The following is a 14,781-nucleotide window of genomic DNA, read 5'->3' on the forward strand; positions in this document are numbered from 1 at the left end:
GGTCCCCGTTCGTGACCCCGTCTCCCAGCTTGGTTCAGGCGGACGGGGGAGCTGAGGGCTGCCGGGCAGCCCTATGGAGCTGGGTGTGCTCCCAGCCTGGGTGTTTCCCCAGCAGCTGGTGCCCTGGTGCCCTGGCCCCCGGCCAGGCGCGCCGGTTGCGTTGGGTAGGGCGCAGCAAGGTGTGGGTTAGCTCAACCCGCGCCCCCGGCTCTCTTCCCACCCGGGGACAAAAAAACTGGCTTCCCGCAGCCCAAGGACGGGGAAGGGGCAACTCCTGGGCGCGGACAGGGGCAGCGCTGCGAGGCAAAGCTCGGGGAAGGCGGCCCGCAAAGCGCGCCGGTGCCTGAGGGCGCCGCTCCCCAGCGGGGGAAGGATTGCGGGAGCCAGCGAGGAAAGCCGCTTAGAAGGGCCGCCGAGGGCTGACAAGGCAGGGCCGGGACGAGCAGGGGGTCGGGGGGTGCTGTGCCGGAGGGGCGAGCAGCCGGGCCGGGCTGAGCCGGGCCGGGCCAGGCGGGGGCACCGCCCGCATAGCGCAGCGCTGAGTCACGGGGGGGGGGAAGGACACGCGTGGGGTGGGCGAGCGGGGAGCCCGGCCCCGGGGCTGCGCCCTTAACGCCGCCGCCCACCGCCACACATCCCGCCCGCCCAGAGCCCTCCTTCCGCCGGGACGAGCCGCGCTGGGCCGTGCCGAGCCGAGCCGAGCCGGGCAGGGCCGGGCAGGGCGGTGGCAGCTTCCGTGCGTGGCGAGCGGTGAGTCCCTGCGTCCCCCCCCCTTGTCCCCGCTGGGCTGGCGGGGGGGCTGCTCCGCGGCCGGGCCGAGCCGTGCCGAGCCGAGCCGAGCCGTGCCCCTCCCCGCTGCGGCAGCCCCGCGTCCTCCGGGGGGGTGGCGGCGGGGTTTGGGGTCTGCGGGATTTAGGGGGGGGTCTCCGGGCCGGTGCCGCCCGGCGCCGTCTCTCCGCGTGCCCGGCGTTGTGCCCCGCGGGGGCCGCAGCGTGCCGCTGCTGGTGGCGGTGCCGGCAGCCCCGCAAAGCCCCCCCCCCGTTGTGGTCGGGCACTGCGTGGCGTGGAAGGCCGGCCTGGGCTGGGCTCCTCTCCAGACCGCTGCCTGCCTTTCCCTGCCGGTAGCGGGGCCGGCAGCATCTCGGCATCACCGCGGGGAAGCCCCGCCACCACGTCCCACCGCCCCACGACGCACGCGACCCCGTCCCGCCCGTGGGTCCGCAGCCTTCCTCCCCGCTCTGCGCTTGCGTGACCCCGGCCTGCCACCAGACGCGGCCTCCCCGGGGTATTTTCGGTAACAGGGCTAAGAATAACCTGCGCCGTGCCCGCGTCCCCCTGGGAGGCTCAGCCCGGTGCACGGAGGGGCCGAGGCGGACGGTGCCGGTGCTGCCAGGCCCCGCAGCCTGCGCCCTGTCCCGCTGCACCCCGCTGTGCCTGCCGGCAGGCCGCTGCTCGGCGAGCGGGACTTGAGTCACCCTGCGCGGTGGGGAAGGGCCATCCCGCCTCTTCCTTCCCTCTCGGCCCGGCGTGGAGCCTCTGGGCTCCCCGAGGCGCTCCTCCCTTCCCCGTCCCATTGACTCAGTGCTCAGGCTTTCCAGGCAGAGGAACAGCCCGGCGGGCGAGGAGGAGCCAGCGAGCAGGGATGGGGAAGGTCCTGCGAGTCCAGAAAGCTGTGCCGGGAGACAGATGCAAGCGTCTTAGCCCCGGGGAGAGGCTTAAATCGCTGGGCAGGAGGCCACGGCCCGCTTCTGAGCAGCCAGGCACCGCTGTCTGCACCGGGGATGGGGCTTGGGGAGGTCCTGCCGAAGCCAGGTCCTGCTGGGGATGCTTCTTGTGCTGGCAGTCAGACAGGCCCATGCCCTGCCACGGCCTCACGGTGCTTGTTTCTCCTCAGGGAGCGGAGGCGGAGGTAGCGCTGCCGGTGCCCAGCCATGATGCCCTTCGGGGGGATCGCTGCCCGGCTGGAGCGGGACCGCCTGAGAGCCGAGGGGGTCGGCCAGCACCACAACGCCATCAAGTACCTCAACCAGGACTATGAGGCCCTCAAACAGGAGTGCATCGAGAGCGGAACCCTCTTCAGGGACCCCCAGTTCCTGGCCGGCCCCTCCGCCCTCGGGTTCAAGGAGCTGGGGCCGCACTCCAGCAAGACGCGGGGGGTGGAGTGGAAGCGCCCCTCGGTAAGCTTTGGGCTCGCTTCTCCTCACGCTGGGCTCGTATCCCTCGCCTGCAATGTCCGCATTAACGCGGTTTGCCAAGCTGCAGCCTGGCTCTGGTCTGCTCCTCGCTGTGCTTGAGTCCCCAGGTGCTTCACAGCCCCTTCCCCAAGGAAATAGAGCAGTGCCCAGGAGAGCATCGTGTCTGGCAAGCCCTTCAGCCTCTAGGCAGCAGGCCTGGGCTTGAAGATGGGTGGGCTGTGCCACTGCTTCTGGATGTCGTAGCATGATTCTGTCACCCTCAGCGACTGGGACTTTTGGGGTTGCAAGGGGAATGCCCAGCAGTCTGTCTAGCCGTTTCCTGCTGAAGGGGATCTTGCCTTTTTTTGCTGTGGTGGCCTTGGGGTGGCAGTCGAGCAGCGTTCCCTGGCAGAGGGCAGGTGGGCACGTCGCTACGGGGCAATACACCCTTCCTCCTGGGTCAGAGCTGCGGTGGGTACAGCCTCACAGAAGCACACGTCCTGCTGAGGTCCACCATCTGATTCTCTCCTCCTCCTGCAGGAATTAGTGGGTGACCCTCAGTTCATCGTTGGCGGTGCAACCCGGACGGATATCTGCCAGGGGGCTCTGGGTGAGTGCTGGAGATCTGTCCCCGGGTCTTGGACCAAAGAGCAGTGCGTTTTCGTGCGCAACCATCCCTGTACTCCTTCCCCATGGAGTGCAGTGGAAGCTGTAAGGTCGGGGGGCGCTTCATGGCTCCCGCTGGCTCTAGGTTAAAGCCTTACAGAAATGGGTTGATGCATGCACAGCCTGACCGTGCCAAGATGAGGGGAGATACCGGGTGGATCTGTGCCCTGCGTGTGCTGCCAACAAGGCCAGGGGCTGCTCCAAAGAGTTCTCTGCCTTGGTAAATGGTGAGGGATGGTAGCTGGGAGTAATAAAGTGAGGTGAGGATGTGCTGCTCGTGACAGAGTGCTTGCAAAGCAACACGGTGTGACAGAAGGAAATTGAAAGCAGAGCTACGTGGGAGAAGTGGTGATATGTCCTTTCTCCAGGGGTGTTGCCCAAGCCAAGGTGCTGAGGCAAGGAGAGTAGGGCAAACGGGCTGGTAACTGCAATTCAGGGACCATCAAAACCAGATCTGGCTGCCTTCAGCAGTGGTTTCCTGATCTCGACCAAGCTGAGCATTGTGCACCTTAGCACAGCACGCTGGTTTCAGGACTGACCACATTTAATGCAGCCAGCAATTTGGACAAACCTCAGGTGGTAACTGGAGCGTGTAACAGCCCAGAGCACTGCGGTGTTTCTCAATTGGTCACTAGGAGGGCAGAGTTTGAAATGCCATTTTGTCTAAACACAGCCCCGTACAGGTTGTCCAGGCTCAAGGCTAATGTATGACAGGCTTTAGAGGCGAAAGAGGAAGGGGAACCAAGGGAAAGAATTTAAAAAGGAGTGCTGGCCTAGAGCAGCACTTGTGGTTAAGAGCACTTGGAAGGAGAAGTGCGGTGTTATTTCTTGCAACTTGAAGCCAGGGCACCAGTGTTAAACGTCTCACTTGGTGACTGAAAACGGGAAAACTTTTCTTTAAATGCAAAGCATAACTGCACTGCAGAACCCACTGTCCTGCGATGTGGAGGGCATCCAGGAGGGTCTAGACAAATGACTGCAGGAGGGGCAGTTGATGCTGGCTGTGTGATGGTGCGGACACAGGCCAGGGAGGTTTGTTTGGTCAGGGAGGGTTGTTCCCTCTCTGCCTTGAGCTAACGCTGCTTTCCAAGCACCTGCTGTTACTCTGTGTGGGCTAGGAGTGAGGTTCATTGCCAAAGCTGGACGTGTGGCAGGGGAACAGGCTGGTGGTGGAGACACCTGAGAGATTCGAGACCCACACAGCCAGCTGGGCGGCCAGGGCTGGTGCAGGGCACCAAGATGTGTGGGTGCAGCCCAGCTGAGGCAGGCTGAACGAGCCATCTCCATCTCCACCCCCTGGCTAAGGATGCAGCAGGAGCTCACGCCGTTTTCCTCTCCCTGCCCAGGTGACTGCTGGCTTCTGGCTGCCATCGGCTCCCTCACGCTCAACGAGGAGCTCCTGCACCGCGTGGTGCCCCACGGGCAGAGCTTCCAGGAGGACTACGCCGGCATCTTCCACTTCCAGGTGGGCTGGGAGCTCCTGGCCCCGTGCGGTGGGCTGGGGGCAGGATGGGCTATCTGGGGGCGTGCTCAGGGCACACCTCTGTCCTGCTCACCCCTGTCTTCTCCCCAGATCTGGCAGTTCGGCGAGTGGGTGGACGTGGTGGTGGATGACCAGCTGCCCACCAAGGACGGGGAGCTCCTGTTCGTGCATTCAGCGGAGTGCACCGAGTTCTGGAGTGCTCTGCTGGAGAAGGCCTATGCCAAGTGAGTCCCACCACAGCGGGCACTAGTGCAGCGAGGGATGGGGCAGAGCGGCGGCACGGTGTGTCCTTGTCACCTCACGTGCCCCTCTCGCTGCCCCGTGCTCAGGCTGAACGGCTGCTACGAGGCGCTCTCAGGAGGCAGCACCACCGAGGGCTTCGAGGACTTCACCGGCGGCGTGGCGGAGATGTACGACCTCAAGCGGGCGCCGCGCAACATGGGCCACATCATCCGCAAGGCGCTGGAGAGGGGGTCCCTGCTGGGCTGCTCCATCGACGTAAGTGCTTTTGCTGGGACGCTGGGTGGGAGGTGACTTCTTTCTCCTCCTAGCAGAGCACCGATCCCACCCAGAGCCAGTGTGACAGCCCGTGGGCACGGAGGCTACACCCTGGTGCCTGGGAATGGTCTCACTTTAACGGAGTGGGAAACGTCCATCTCGGGCCAGGCGGCTGAGCAAGGGTCTGCCTAGAGCTCTGGCCGTGTCTTGGGTCAACACCTGCAAATCACCTGGAACGGGCTCTTCCGTCTGCTCCCTCTCGGCCACAAACAACACAGCGCATCATCCCCGTCACCGCTGACAGCCGTACCCCTTGGGTTTGCAATTCAAAGTGGGAACAAACGCAGCCCCACCAGGGTCAGCTGCTGCCAGCGCTGAACGTGTGGCTGGGGTGTACTTGTGCTAAAGAGACTGCTGCACCCAGCAGTAGCTGTGCACCACCGTGATCCGTTGTGTAACCTGTTCTGAGATTTGGAACCCACAAGGACAATCTCTGCTCCTAGTGACAGTACTGTGTTCTGGGAAGCATGAAACCTTTTCTTACGCTTTCTGGAGTTTGGGTGGTTTCGTGATGGGTCTTCAGGGTCCTCTGGCAGAGAAACTGGCTTTAAATTGTCCTCGGTCAACAGCTTTTGAGTACAGGGAGCTCCTTCCCTTGGCTGGAGCATTACAAAGCAAGGGTCATTCTCCATGCAGTCTCCCGGACTCCCCTCAAAAAGGGCAGAGATAGAACTGCATGAATTTAATCGTATTCACTCAAGCTTTGCACGTTCTTTTCAGATCACAAGCGCCTTTGATATGGAAGCGGTGACCTTCAAGAAGCTGGTGAAGGGCCATGCCTATTCCGTCACAGCCTTCAGAGATGTGAGTTGGCTGCATGAGACCTTAATAGCCCTAAAATGCCGTGGCCGGTGGCCTGGGTTTAACTTCCTGCGTCTGATGGCTGGCAGGTGAACTACCGGGGTCAGCAGGAACAGCTCATCCGCATCAGGAACCCCTGGGGTCAGGTGGAGTGGACGGGAGCCTGGAGCGATGGGTGAGTTCAGCCGGGACTTCAGCTGAGCTGCTGGCAGGCAGCACACAGAAACAACTGGGACGTGTCTCGCATGACACTGCTGTGGGGGAGTTCACAGCGTGAGGGAGGGGTTCGGTTGAGGGCCAGCTCCAGAGCGCATAGCACTGGGATTGTCTCAGTTCACCTTGAGGAGTCCTCGTCTGATGGTCTTTTCTGATTATTCCAGCTCCCCCGAGTGGGACAACATCGACCCCAGCGACAGGGAAGAGCTTCAGCTGAAGATGGAGGATGGAGAGTTCTGGTGAGTGCCAGTGCAAAGGGCTGCTCTTCTTCAGCATCCAGCTCGGGAACGAGCAGAGGAGCCCAGGAGAGATCCGAGTGTTTCTCCTAAAGTGCATGACCTGCCTCTATCATCTGTGTTTCCGCTACCAGAAAGCCTGTAACATTTTCTTATCTAGTTAATGATTTCCCTTCCTTCAAGGAAATTAAGCACAAATAAATTCCTAAGAAGGACAAACATCCCTTATTGTACAAACCCAGCACTGGGCTTTAAATGAGTTGTGACTGCTCAGCGTAGATGATCTTGGCACCCTGTAATTCTCTAAAAACACTGGCTGTGACTCTTCTAGTGGCCAAAGAGGGAGCCCAAACACTTGAGAAGGGACTGGAAATGCGGAGTGAGCAGGAAGGAGTTACTTGCTTCTTACCAAACCACGAAAACGAAGGGTTCCCCAGTGAGCAGCAGCTTAGGCAGACGTTGGAAGCCTGATGTGGGACTCCGTGCTGCGGGGTGTTTTGGAGGTCCAAAGAGTGAGGTTCATGGGGTGAAGGACTGCAGGGGTGCCATTCCCACCAGAGACAGCCTGGCTCATGAGCCCTGTCTCACCACAGGGCACCCAGCGTTCAGCTCACTGCCCTGAGAAGCGGGTTTGGGGTGGTTCCCATCTGCTCTTTCCACCTAGTAAAGATAGCCACAGCTGAATCCAGAGCTGTTCGCGTTCCCCAGCCGTGTCCTGGCCTCAGCCCCTGCCTGCTTCCCCGCAGGATGTCTTTCCGGGACTTCATGAGGGAGTTCTCCAGGCTGGAGATCTGCAACCTCACCCCCGACGCCCTCACCAAGGACGAGCTCAGCAGGTGGCACACGCAGGTGTTCGAGGGCACCTGGCGCCGGGGGAGCACTGCTGGGGGCTGCAGGAATCACCCAGGTAGCTCGCCCTCCCGCGGCTCCGCTCTTGGTGGCATCGCTGAGGCCAGGTATCTCACCCGTGTGTCCTTCCTCGCAGCCACGTTCTGGATCAACCCCCAGTTTAAGATCAAGCTGCTGGAAGAGGATGATGACCCTGGGGACGACGAGGTGGCCTGCAGCTTCTTGGTGGCCCTGATGCAGAAGCACCGGCGGCGGGAGCGGCGGGTGGGGGGCGACATGCACACCATCGGCTTCGCTGTCTACGAGGTAACCCCCACCCCAGTGCTACCTCCATGGGACCGGCTCCCTGGACCTTGGCCAGTCTGTGGGTCAGCGATACCCCATCCTGTTGCCCTAAGAGGGAGGGTGCAGGTACAGGGGTTCTGATTTTCTGTCTTCTCTCCCTGCAGGTTCCCGAGGAGGTACGTCCTAAGCTGCCAGAGCTCTTGGAAGGGAGCACAGGACCAGGCAGGAGTGGGTTAACGCAGCATGCGCACGCCCTGGGGATTGGGATTCGCACCAGGCTGGCAGTGCTTGGGATGCTAAAGGGTGCTGGGCAGCTTCACGTAGGGTGGGTGGTCCGTGCCGGGCAGGACACCCAGAGCTCCTCCACGGGGCAGCTGCAGGGCTGTGGGGCAGCAGGATCTGTGCCCCTGTTCCAGCCCCAGACCCTGGTCCCTGTCTGGCAGGGCTGTTGCCCACAAGTGCGTGTGCTCCCCAGGCCCAGGGCAGCCAGAACGTGCACTTGAAGAAGGACTTCTTCCTGCGAAACCAGTCGCGGGCGCGCTCCGAGACCTTCATCAACCTGCGGGAGGTGAGCAACCAGATCCGTCTGCCCCCTGGCGAGTACATCGTTGTGCCCTCCACCTTCGAGCCGCACAAGGAGGCCGACTTCGTCCTGCGGGTCTTCACCGAGAAGCAGTCGGACACGGCGTGAGTCCCTGCTGCAAAGCCTTCGGCCACCCCCCACACCCTTGCCTGGCTACGGGACGAGATGGCCCAGGCCAGCCCTGTATCCGTGAGCCGAGGGGCAGACCCCACTGCCCTCCCCTCACTGCGTTCCCCCCTTTGTGCCCCCAGGGAGCTGGACGAGGAGATCTCTGCAGATCTGGCAGATGAGGTAGGAGAGCGGTGGCCCCTTCAGTTGGTGCTGAGGGTTCGGGGCTGGGAGCTGTGGGCAGGAGGTGGCTGTGTGGGTTTGGGATGCCTCTGTGGCAGTGGTGGGCTGGGAGGTTCAAGGTGATGGGGACACGGGAAGGAACAAAGGTGAGAGTGGCTTCTCATCCACCTCAAATGTTTGCTGAGCCTCCGAGGCAGGGCAGTGCCTTTATTTGATCGCTAACCTCGCTTTCTGGCTTCAGGAGGAAATAACCGAGGATGACATAGAGGATGGCTTCAAGAACATGTTCCAGCAGCTGGCAGGGGAGGTGGGTACAGCTGTGTCACGCCAAGCTTTGGGAAGCCCCCAGCAGGTCCCTGGGGTGGGGAAGGGATGGGACCCCTTGCCGTCAGACTGCAGAGAGCAGGGGCTTCCTAAAGAAGGGCTCCTCTGGACTCGGGATGTCCCAGGGGCCTCTTGGTGCCACCCACCAGACAAGTAAATGCTGCAGCTCAGCCCAGCTGTCCCCAGGGACGGTGTGATGGGAGCAGATTTTGGGGAAGGGGAGGTCAGCTGTGGCCCAGGCTCTTCCAGGCACGCAGGGAACGTGGTGGCACCCTGCTGTTCTGTGAATAAGGCACGGATGTGTGAGCAGGAATGTGGGCAGGAGCGGGGTGGGGAGCAGCCCTCTGCCCCAGAGGGGCAGGGGGAGGCAAGGGGTGCTGCTAACGCTGCTGCTGCTGCTGCAGGACATGGAAATCAGCGTCTTCGAGCTCAGGACTATTCTGAACAGAGTCATCGCTAGACGTGAGTGCTGCCCTCTTTCCCCTCTTTGTTCCCCGTGGCCCGGGCCCGTTAAGCAGGCCGTGTTTTGATGCACGTATCCCCCCCCCCCCCCTCCTTCCTCCTCCTCAGACAAAGACCTGAAGACAGATGGGTTCAGCCTGGACTCCTGCCGCAACATGGTCAACCTGATGGATGTATCCTCTTGGCACTGGGGGCAGGGGACAGCTTTCCTGGCGTGCGGCCTGGCGCCTGGGAAACCTCTCCGTGGGAGCTGGGGCTCGGCTGCCTGCTTGTGCCAGGGCTGCGCGGCCGGGGGAAGGGGGAAAGGCTCCTCGTGGCTGCACCGAGGGTGATCCAGGGATGGCTGCGCGCACCCCCTGGCGCCTGAGCACCTGGTGTTTTCCCCCCCCAAAAAAAGTCTCCTCTGATGGTGGAGGATGAGAGGTGTAGAGCAAAAGGAGAGGAGCCACGGGCTGTTCTCCTGCTCCCACAAGGACGTGTGGTTGAGGGGTCAGGCGAGGGCAGAGAAGCGGCTCCAAGCCCTTCTCCAGCCATGCCCTGCAGCATCCCGTTTGCACGCCAGCCTGTTTTTGCTCTGAGCACACCACAGCAGCGTGCTCCCTGCAGACGAAGTACAGCCAAATTTCCTGGTGAGTGGCGCCGCAGCTGGTTTAAGCATCGAGCTTTCCCTTTGGCTCGCAGGCTCTGATCTTGCTTACGCAGCAGGACGGAGAGGGGAAGCTGGAAAAAAAGAGCTGGGCAGGCTGAGCACGGCCTGGCTGAAATGCTTCCTCTCACCTAAAGAGGCCAGGATCCGCTTGCTTTGCTCTGTCTGTGCCTGCTCTGCTGCTCCACCCCTCTGCTGGCCACTTTCTCCTTGACCCTCTGCTCCCCAGAAGGACGGCAGCGCCCGCCTGGGGCTGGTGGAGTTCCAGATCCTCTGGAACAAGATCCGGAGCTGGCTGGTGAGTGGGGCGCAGGGGGAAGCACCCCTCTGGGGTGTGGGGGGGATGGCCGGGGGGAGAGCCTGCCCTTCACGTCCTCTGTGATGGCTTTTTGCAGACGATCTTCCGGCAGCACGACCTGGATAAGTCAGGCACCATGAGCTCCTACGAGATGCGCATGGCGCTGGAGTCAGCTGGTGGGTCTGGGGAGGGTGAGGCTGGGCTGGGTGGAGGGAAGCTCTAGGAGCCCTGGCCCAGGAGAAGCGTGGGACCAGCCTCGATCGTGAGCTTCGAGCCAACTTGTCATAGCGAGATGTGGCCCGTGTCTAAGCTGGGTGTCTCTCCTACCCATCCACGCTGGTTGCTGGCATCCTCAGAGTTAGGGATGCATGCAGGGTTGTCCCAGCCTACGTCCCTGTCTGACCTGGAGGGTCCCATCCTGGCAAAAGCGGGGGCCTGAGGTGGATCATTGAGCTAAGAATCATCCGGCAGTGGTCTGTAGCTCCAGGGGGGGAGCGTCCCTCCCTTCCTTGGGCGGGGTGGGGGCTTCCCCAGTTTCATCCTCTTCCGCCCCCGTGGGCGCTGAGCGCTCTCCCCACCTCGCAGGTTTCAAGCTGAACAACAAGCTGCACCAGGTGGTGGTGGCCCGCTACGCAGACGCCGACATGGGCGTGGACTTCGACAACTTCGTCTGCTGCCTGGTCAAGCTGGAGGCCATGTTCAGTGAGTGCCGCCCTGGGTGGGGAGGGCGGGGACGGACGGACGGGGGGACGGACGGACAGGCGGACGGGCTGCTCACCTCGCTCCTGTGCCCCCTGCAGGGTTCTTCCGCAGCATGGACCCCGAGGGCACGGGCACCGCCGTCATGAACTTCGCCGAGGTGAGAGCGCGGCACGGTGCCCTGGGGTGGCAGGCTGTGGAGACAAGGGGCTGACACGAAAGCGAATGGGGCACCTGCGGGGGGTGGTAGAAGGCCTTTTGTCCCCGTGGGTGGGGGAAGAACCCCTAAAAGATCGAGGGCTGGGCAAGGGAGCTGCTTCGGGTCTCATGTGGGCTGCCGGGTCGGTGTGCACCAGCCCCCGCTCACCCCCTCTTTCTCCTTCCCAGTGGCTGCTGCTGACGATGTGCGGCTAGGAGCCAGGACTGACCCGCTGTGCCTAGGACACCCCGGCGGGCCAGGCCCCCTCCAAGTGCCTCCCTTCGGGTCCGGGGACACAGGACAATCTCCCTCCCCTCGCTCCGTCCCCCGCCAAGCCACCAGCCCTGCCTCCCAGTGAGCCTCGCTCCACCCTCGCCCGTGGAGCGTTGAGCATGGGGAAGGGCGGGCAGGGGACGCCCTTCTCCTCTTCTGGGCTGGGCTCGTTTTCCACCTCTCCCCTCCTCTCGTCCCACCCCAGAAGAGGAGGAGGGCAAGCAGCAGGGGGTGCCCGGAGGTCACCGCACCAAGCTTCGGAGGCGAGCGAGGGAGGGGGAAAAAGCTGGGGCCAGCTGCCCAGGAGGGAGAGGAGCTGTGGGGGAGAGGGGGAGGGCTTGTATCGCCTGCTCTAGTGCTGTCCCATCCCCTCGGGCACGCGTTACCTGTCCCCTTGTGTGTGCCGGGGGGCAGCAGCAGGTGCTGCCTTGCTCGGGCAGGGGCAGCCAGGTCCTGGAAAACCAGGGCTGCCCTGCTGGGGAAGTCAGGCCGTGGGGAGGAGGAAGGTCTGCGCTCCCTGAAGCCCTTCCCTCGCGCTCCTCCCCGCTAAGAATGACCAAAGCGTGGAGCCCTGGCTGGTCGGCTTCCTCCAGCTGAGGCTGCTTTCTGCGTGGCCTTCAGCACCTCCCTCCCACCTCCCTGCCCTCCGCCCTGCTTTGCCCCATCACGTAAGCACTGAATTTCTGGGGGCTCCCCCTCCACCTCGCACGGCACGTGGGGCTCCTCTCCTGCCACGCAGCACAGCCATGCCCCCACCCCAGCCTTTCCCCCAGGGCTGCCCTGGCCTCTCCCCCTGCTGCTGGGGATGGTGGGGTTGGGCTCCTGCCCCCCAGCAGGGCCGGGGAGGGAACACAAGGGGTGGTGGTGGTGGTGGTAGTGGTTCGGGGCATTTCTCCAGCACACAGCTGTTGGTTTTCCCCCTTCTTCTCCCTCATCCTCGCACCCTCCCCTCCCCTCTTCCCCTGGGCTCCTCCACCGAGCACACAGATCACCTAGATGGCTCCGGTGCCAATATATTTGCACTCCTCCGTCCTCATCTCCTGTGTGGGAAGGGGGTGGCTCCAGCATGGCGGTGGGCGAGGGCCCATCCGAGGCAGGCAGGCCAGTTGGCCGCCCCCCGACCCGGCGGCCCCGGAGCACGAGCTTGCAGCAATAACCACTACTGCCACCCGGCAGCTCCGCTTCCTCGCCCCGCTGACCCTGCCCCGGGTAATAAAACGAGCTCCGTTGGATGCGCGGCTCGGCCTCCTCCTTGCTGACTGCAGGAGCCCCCCAGTGAGGGGCAGCTCTGGGGGCGCCTGTGGTGGGTGCCGGGGCTTGGGGCAGGTGGGGAGAGAGGGGGCACAGCTCGGCCCTGGGTAGGGACGGGGGCAGGCTGGCGGTGGCTTCTGCTTCCTGTGGGGCCGTGCAGGCTGCAGCTGGGGACAAAAGTGCGTGCGCGGCGTGGGCATCGCAGCCCTGGGGGTGCTCGGAGTCTGGAACAGGAGCGTCCCCATCCCCGTGCCCCTCGTCCAGGCTCCCTGCTCCTCGTCCCCACGCCTGGGTGGGGCGGGCAGGGCAAAGCACAGATCGCTGTCATCGCTGTCCCGGCCGCGGGCCCCATTGCACACACTGGCCCCATTGTGGGGCAGGCTGCCGCCCGGCTTTGGGGCAACAGCTGTCCCCGTACGGCGGCACCGGGAGCCCTTCCCCTCCCTCCCCGTAGGCACCAGCTGGCAGATCCTCTCCCTCCCCAGCCCGGGCAGCTGGCAGCCTGGCATTTGTGGGGAGGGGGGCAGCAGGTGGGGGCCCAGCTGCCAGCTAATGCCACAACGTGGCTCGGCTCGTTCCCCCCCCCACAAAGCACCCCTTCCTGGGTGCTCACCCGCCCGGGGGTCCCCCTCCAGCTGCTCGTGTCTGTCCCCCCCCAGCCTAACACAGGACCGTGGCCGTCCCCACCTGTCCCCAGCAGCTGCCCCAGGCTCTGGCCCCGTCTCCCCCTCGCGTCCCGCAGCCGCAGGAATGTCATTCCCGTGGGCACAAGGGGCCTTTGTGCCAGCAGAGGGCTGGAGGGGGGGATAAAGCCCCCTTCCCATCCTCCTGCACCCACAGCCGGGTGCTGGTGCGGGGAGCAGCCCCCCCACCAAGGCAGCTCCCCGGTGAGCCCGAGGGACACCCTGGGTCCGGCCACCCGGCGAGGGGAGCGGGGACCCCGTGGGCACGCTGCCCCTGGGGAGGGCCGGGGGGTCCCGGGGGCTGAGTGCCGCCCGGCAGCTGCTGGGTTCGGCCTTTTTCAGCAGCTGCCGGCAGCACGGGGAATGCTTTTGGGGCCTGGCCACGGAGCGTTAAACAAACTATTTATAGCGCTCGCCTGCCCCGGCACCCAGCGCCTGCATTCCTCCCGCATGGGGCCGGGGCTCGCTTGTCACCCGTGCTCCCCGACACCCTCCCGGCCAGCACAGCTGCCACCAAGGCCAGCAGGAGAGGGATTTTATGAATCCCTGGGGCTCCGGGGCTGTCCCTGTAGCTGGCAGCATGGGTAGGCGAGGAGGGGGTGCGGCCGTCTCCCCCCAGCAGGGGCCACGGGATGTGTCCCTGCATGGTCCCTCCCTGGTGGTTATGTGGGGAGACCTGGGTGCACAATTGGTATTCTGAAGAGAAATGGGCAGCCTGAGGGGAAGCGGCCTGGTAGGTAGCAGGCAACAAAGGAGCCGTCGAGGTGGTGAGGGACTTTCAGCTCCTCGGTGGAGAGGGATGAAGGGCAGGAGGGAAAAGGAGAGAGCAAGAGAACAGCGTGCAGGAGCACTGACAGGTTACAGCAGGGCTCTGCGTGTCCTGAAGGACTTGGTCCAAGCCATAGGTGGGGACACAGGACTTCAGTGCCCCTTTTCTTGTTATTGGGGTTAAGAAAGCAGACACCGGTGGGATTTCATTCTCTTTGCAGACCGCGCTCCCTCTGCAGCTCTGTGCCTGCCCCACCAGAGGAGCAGGGACCGACCGTTCCCCTGGGCCGTGCTCTTGCCCAGATGTGAAACGAGGCTCAAGGCCCTGACCTCCCAGCTGGGGAAAAGGGCTTGGCAACCCTCCGTGTTGCTGGCACAACAAACCGGCCTCTTGACGAGCCCCAGCAGCTTGGCAAACAAGCCCTGCCCCGCTTTCAGCTGGGTGTCGCAAGTACCTGGCTCCGGCAGCGGAGCAGCCGCCTCTGCTGCTACCTGCATTCGTGCCTCGGGAAGAGGCAGGTTTCTGCAATCCCTCTGTTCCAGAGGGGTTTTCCAATCCCCACCCTCTGCGCCAGGTAAGGTCCCCAGGAAGGCGCAGCATCACCTCCGTGCTTGGCCGCTGCCTCCCTTTCTCCTGGGACCGAGCCCCGGGGATCGCCCCCGTGGGCACCGCCGATGGGCGGCTCCCCGTCCCCACCGGCTCGATGTCTTGGGCTTTCCCTAGGGATGGGCAAAGCTCCCCAGGGAGTAAGATCTCTGCTCTCTCCCCTCAGCACGTACCTGCTGGGGAGATCAAGGCACGGAGAGAGGAAAGGGCTCAGCTGGGGTCAGCCACGTAACAGCAGCCCCAGGAGCCTCACCACCAGGCCACGCGCTGCGCCCTCCGCTTCCCCGATAAAAAACGGGGACAGGCTCCCTCCCGGGGACACACAAACCCCGTTGCAGCTGCAGCAAAGCTTCAGGTCCCGTGTCCTTCACCAGGGCTCCTCTTGCTGCTGGCACAGGAGCCCTCCGACCGCAGCGGAGGCCGGGGGAG

At 63.7% G+C, this 14,781-nt stretch overlaps 1 protein-coding gene across 4 annotated transcripts; it reads left to right on the forward strand.

Annotated features, from left to right (window-relative positions):
- The first annotated feature begins 163 nt into the window (after positions 1 to 163).
- On the forward strand, positions 164 to 12,275 carry CAPN11 (calpain 11). Of its 4 annotated transcripts, XM_083832634.1 has the most exons (22): positions 597 to 750; positions 1,895 to 2,177; positions 2,715 to 2,784; positions 4,187 to 4,305; positions 4,414 to 4,547; positions 4,653 to 4,821; positions 5,602 to 5,685; positions 5,772 to 5,857; positions 6,063 to 6,137; positions 6,881 to 7,041; positions 7,120 to 7,289; positions 7,433 to 7,444; positions 7,744 to 7,955; positions 8,103 to 8,142; positions 8,384 to 8,449; positions 8,871 to 8,928; positions 9,037 to 9,101; positions 9,804 to 9,872; positions 9,970 to 10,048; positions 10,458 to 10,574; positions 10,673 to 10,731; positions 10,959 to 12,275. In XM_083832634.1, exons 2-22 carry the CDS (start codon positions 1,932 to 1,934, stop codon positions 10,983 to 10,985), a joined length of 2,118 nt encoding a protein of 705 aa, XP_083688760.1. In that variant the 5' UTR covers positions 597 to 750; positions 1,895 to 1,931; the 3' UTR covers positions 10,986 to 12,275. The 4 variants fall into 4 exon arrangements, with proteins under 4 accessions (XP_083688759.1, XP_083688758.1, XP_083688761.1 ...); XM_083832633.1 differs by lacking the exons at positions 597 to 750; positions 7,433 to 7,444 and adding an exon at positions 164 to 427 and having other exon boundaries at positions 7,120 to 7,304; XM_083832632.1 differs by lacking the exon at positions 7,433 to 7,444 and having other exon boundaries at positions 553 to 750; positions 7,120 to 7,304.
- The last annotated feature ends 2,506 nt before the right edge of the window (positions 12,276 to 14,781 follow it).

Source organism: Anser anser, assembly GCF_964211835.1.
Source record: "Anser anser genome assembly, chromosome: 3".
Lineage (NCBI taxonomy): Eukaryota > Metazoa > Chordata > Aves > Anseriformes > Anatidae > Anser > Anser anser.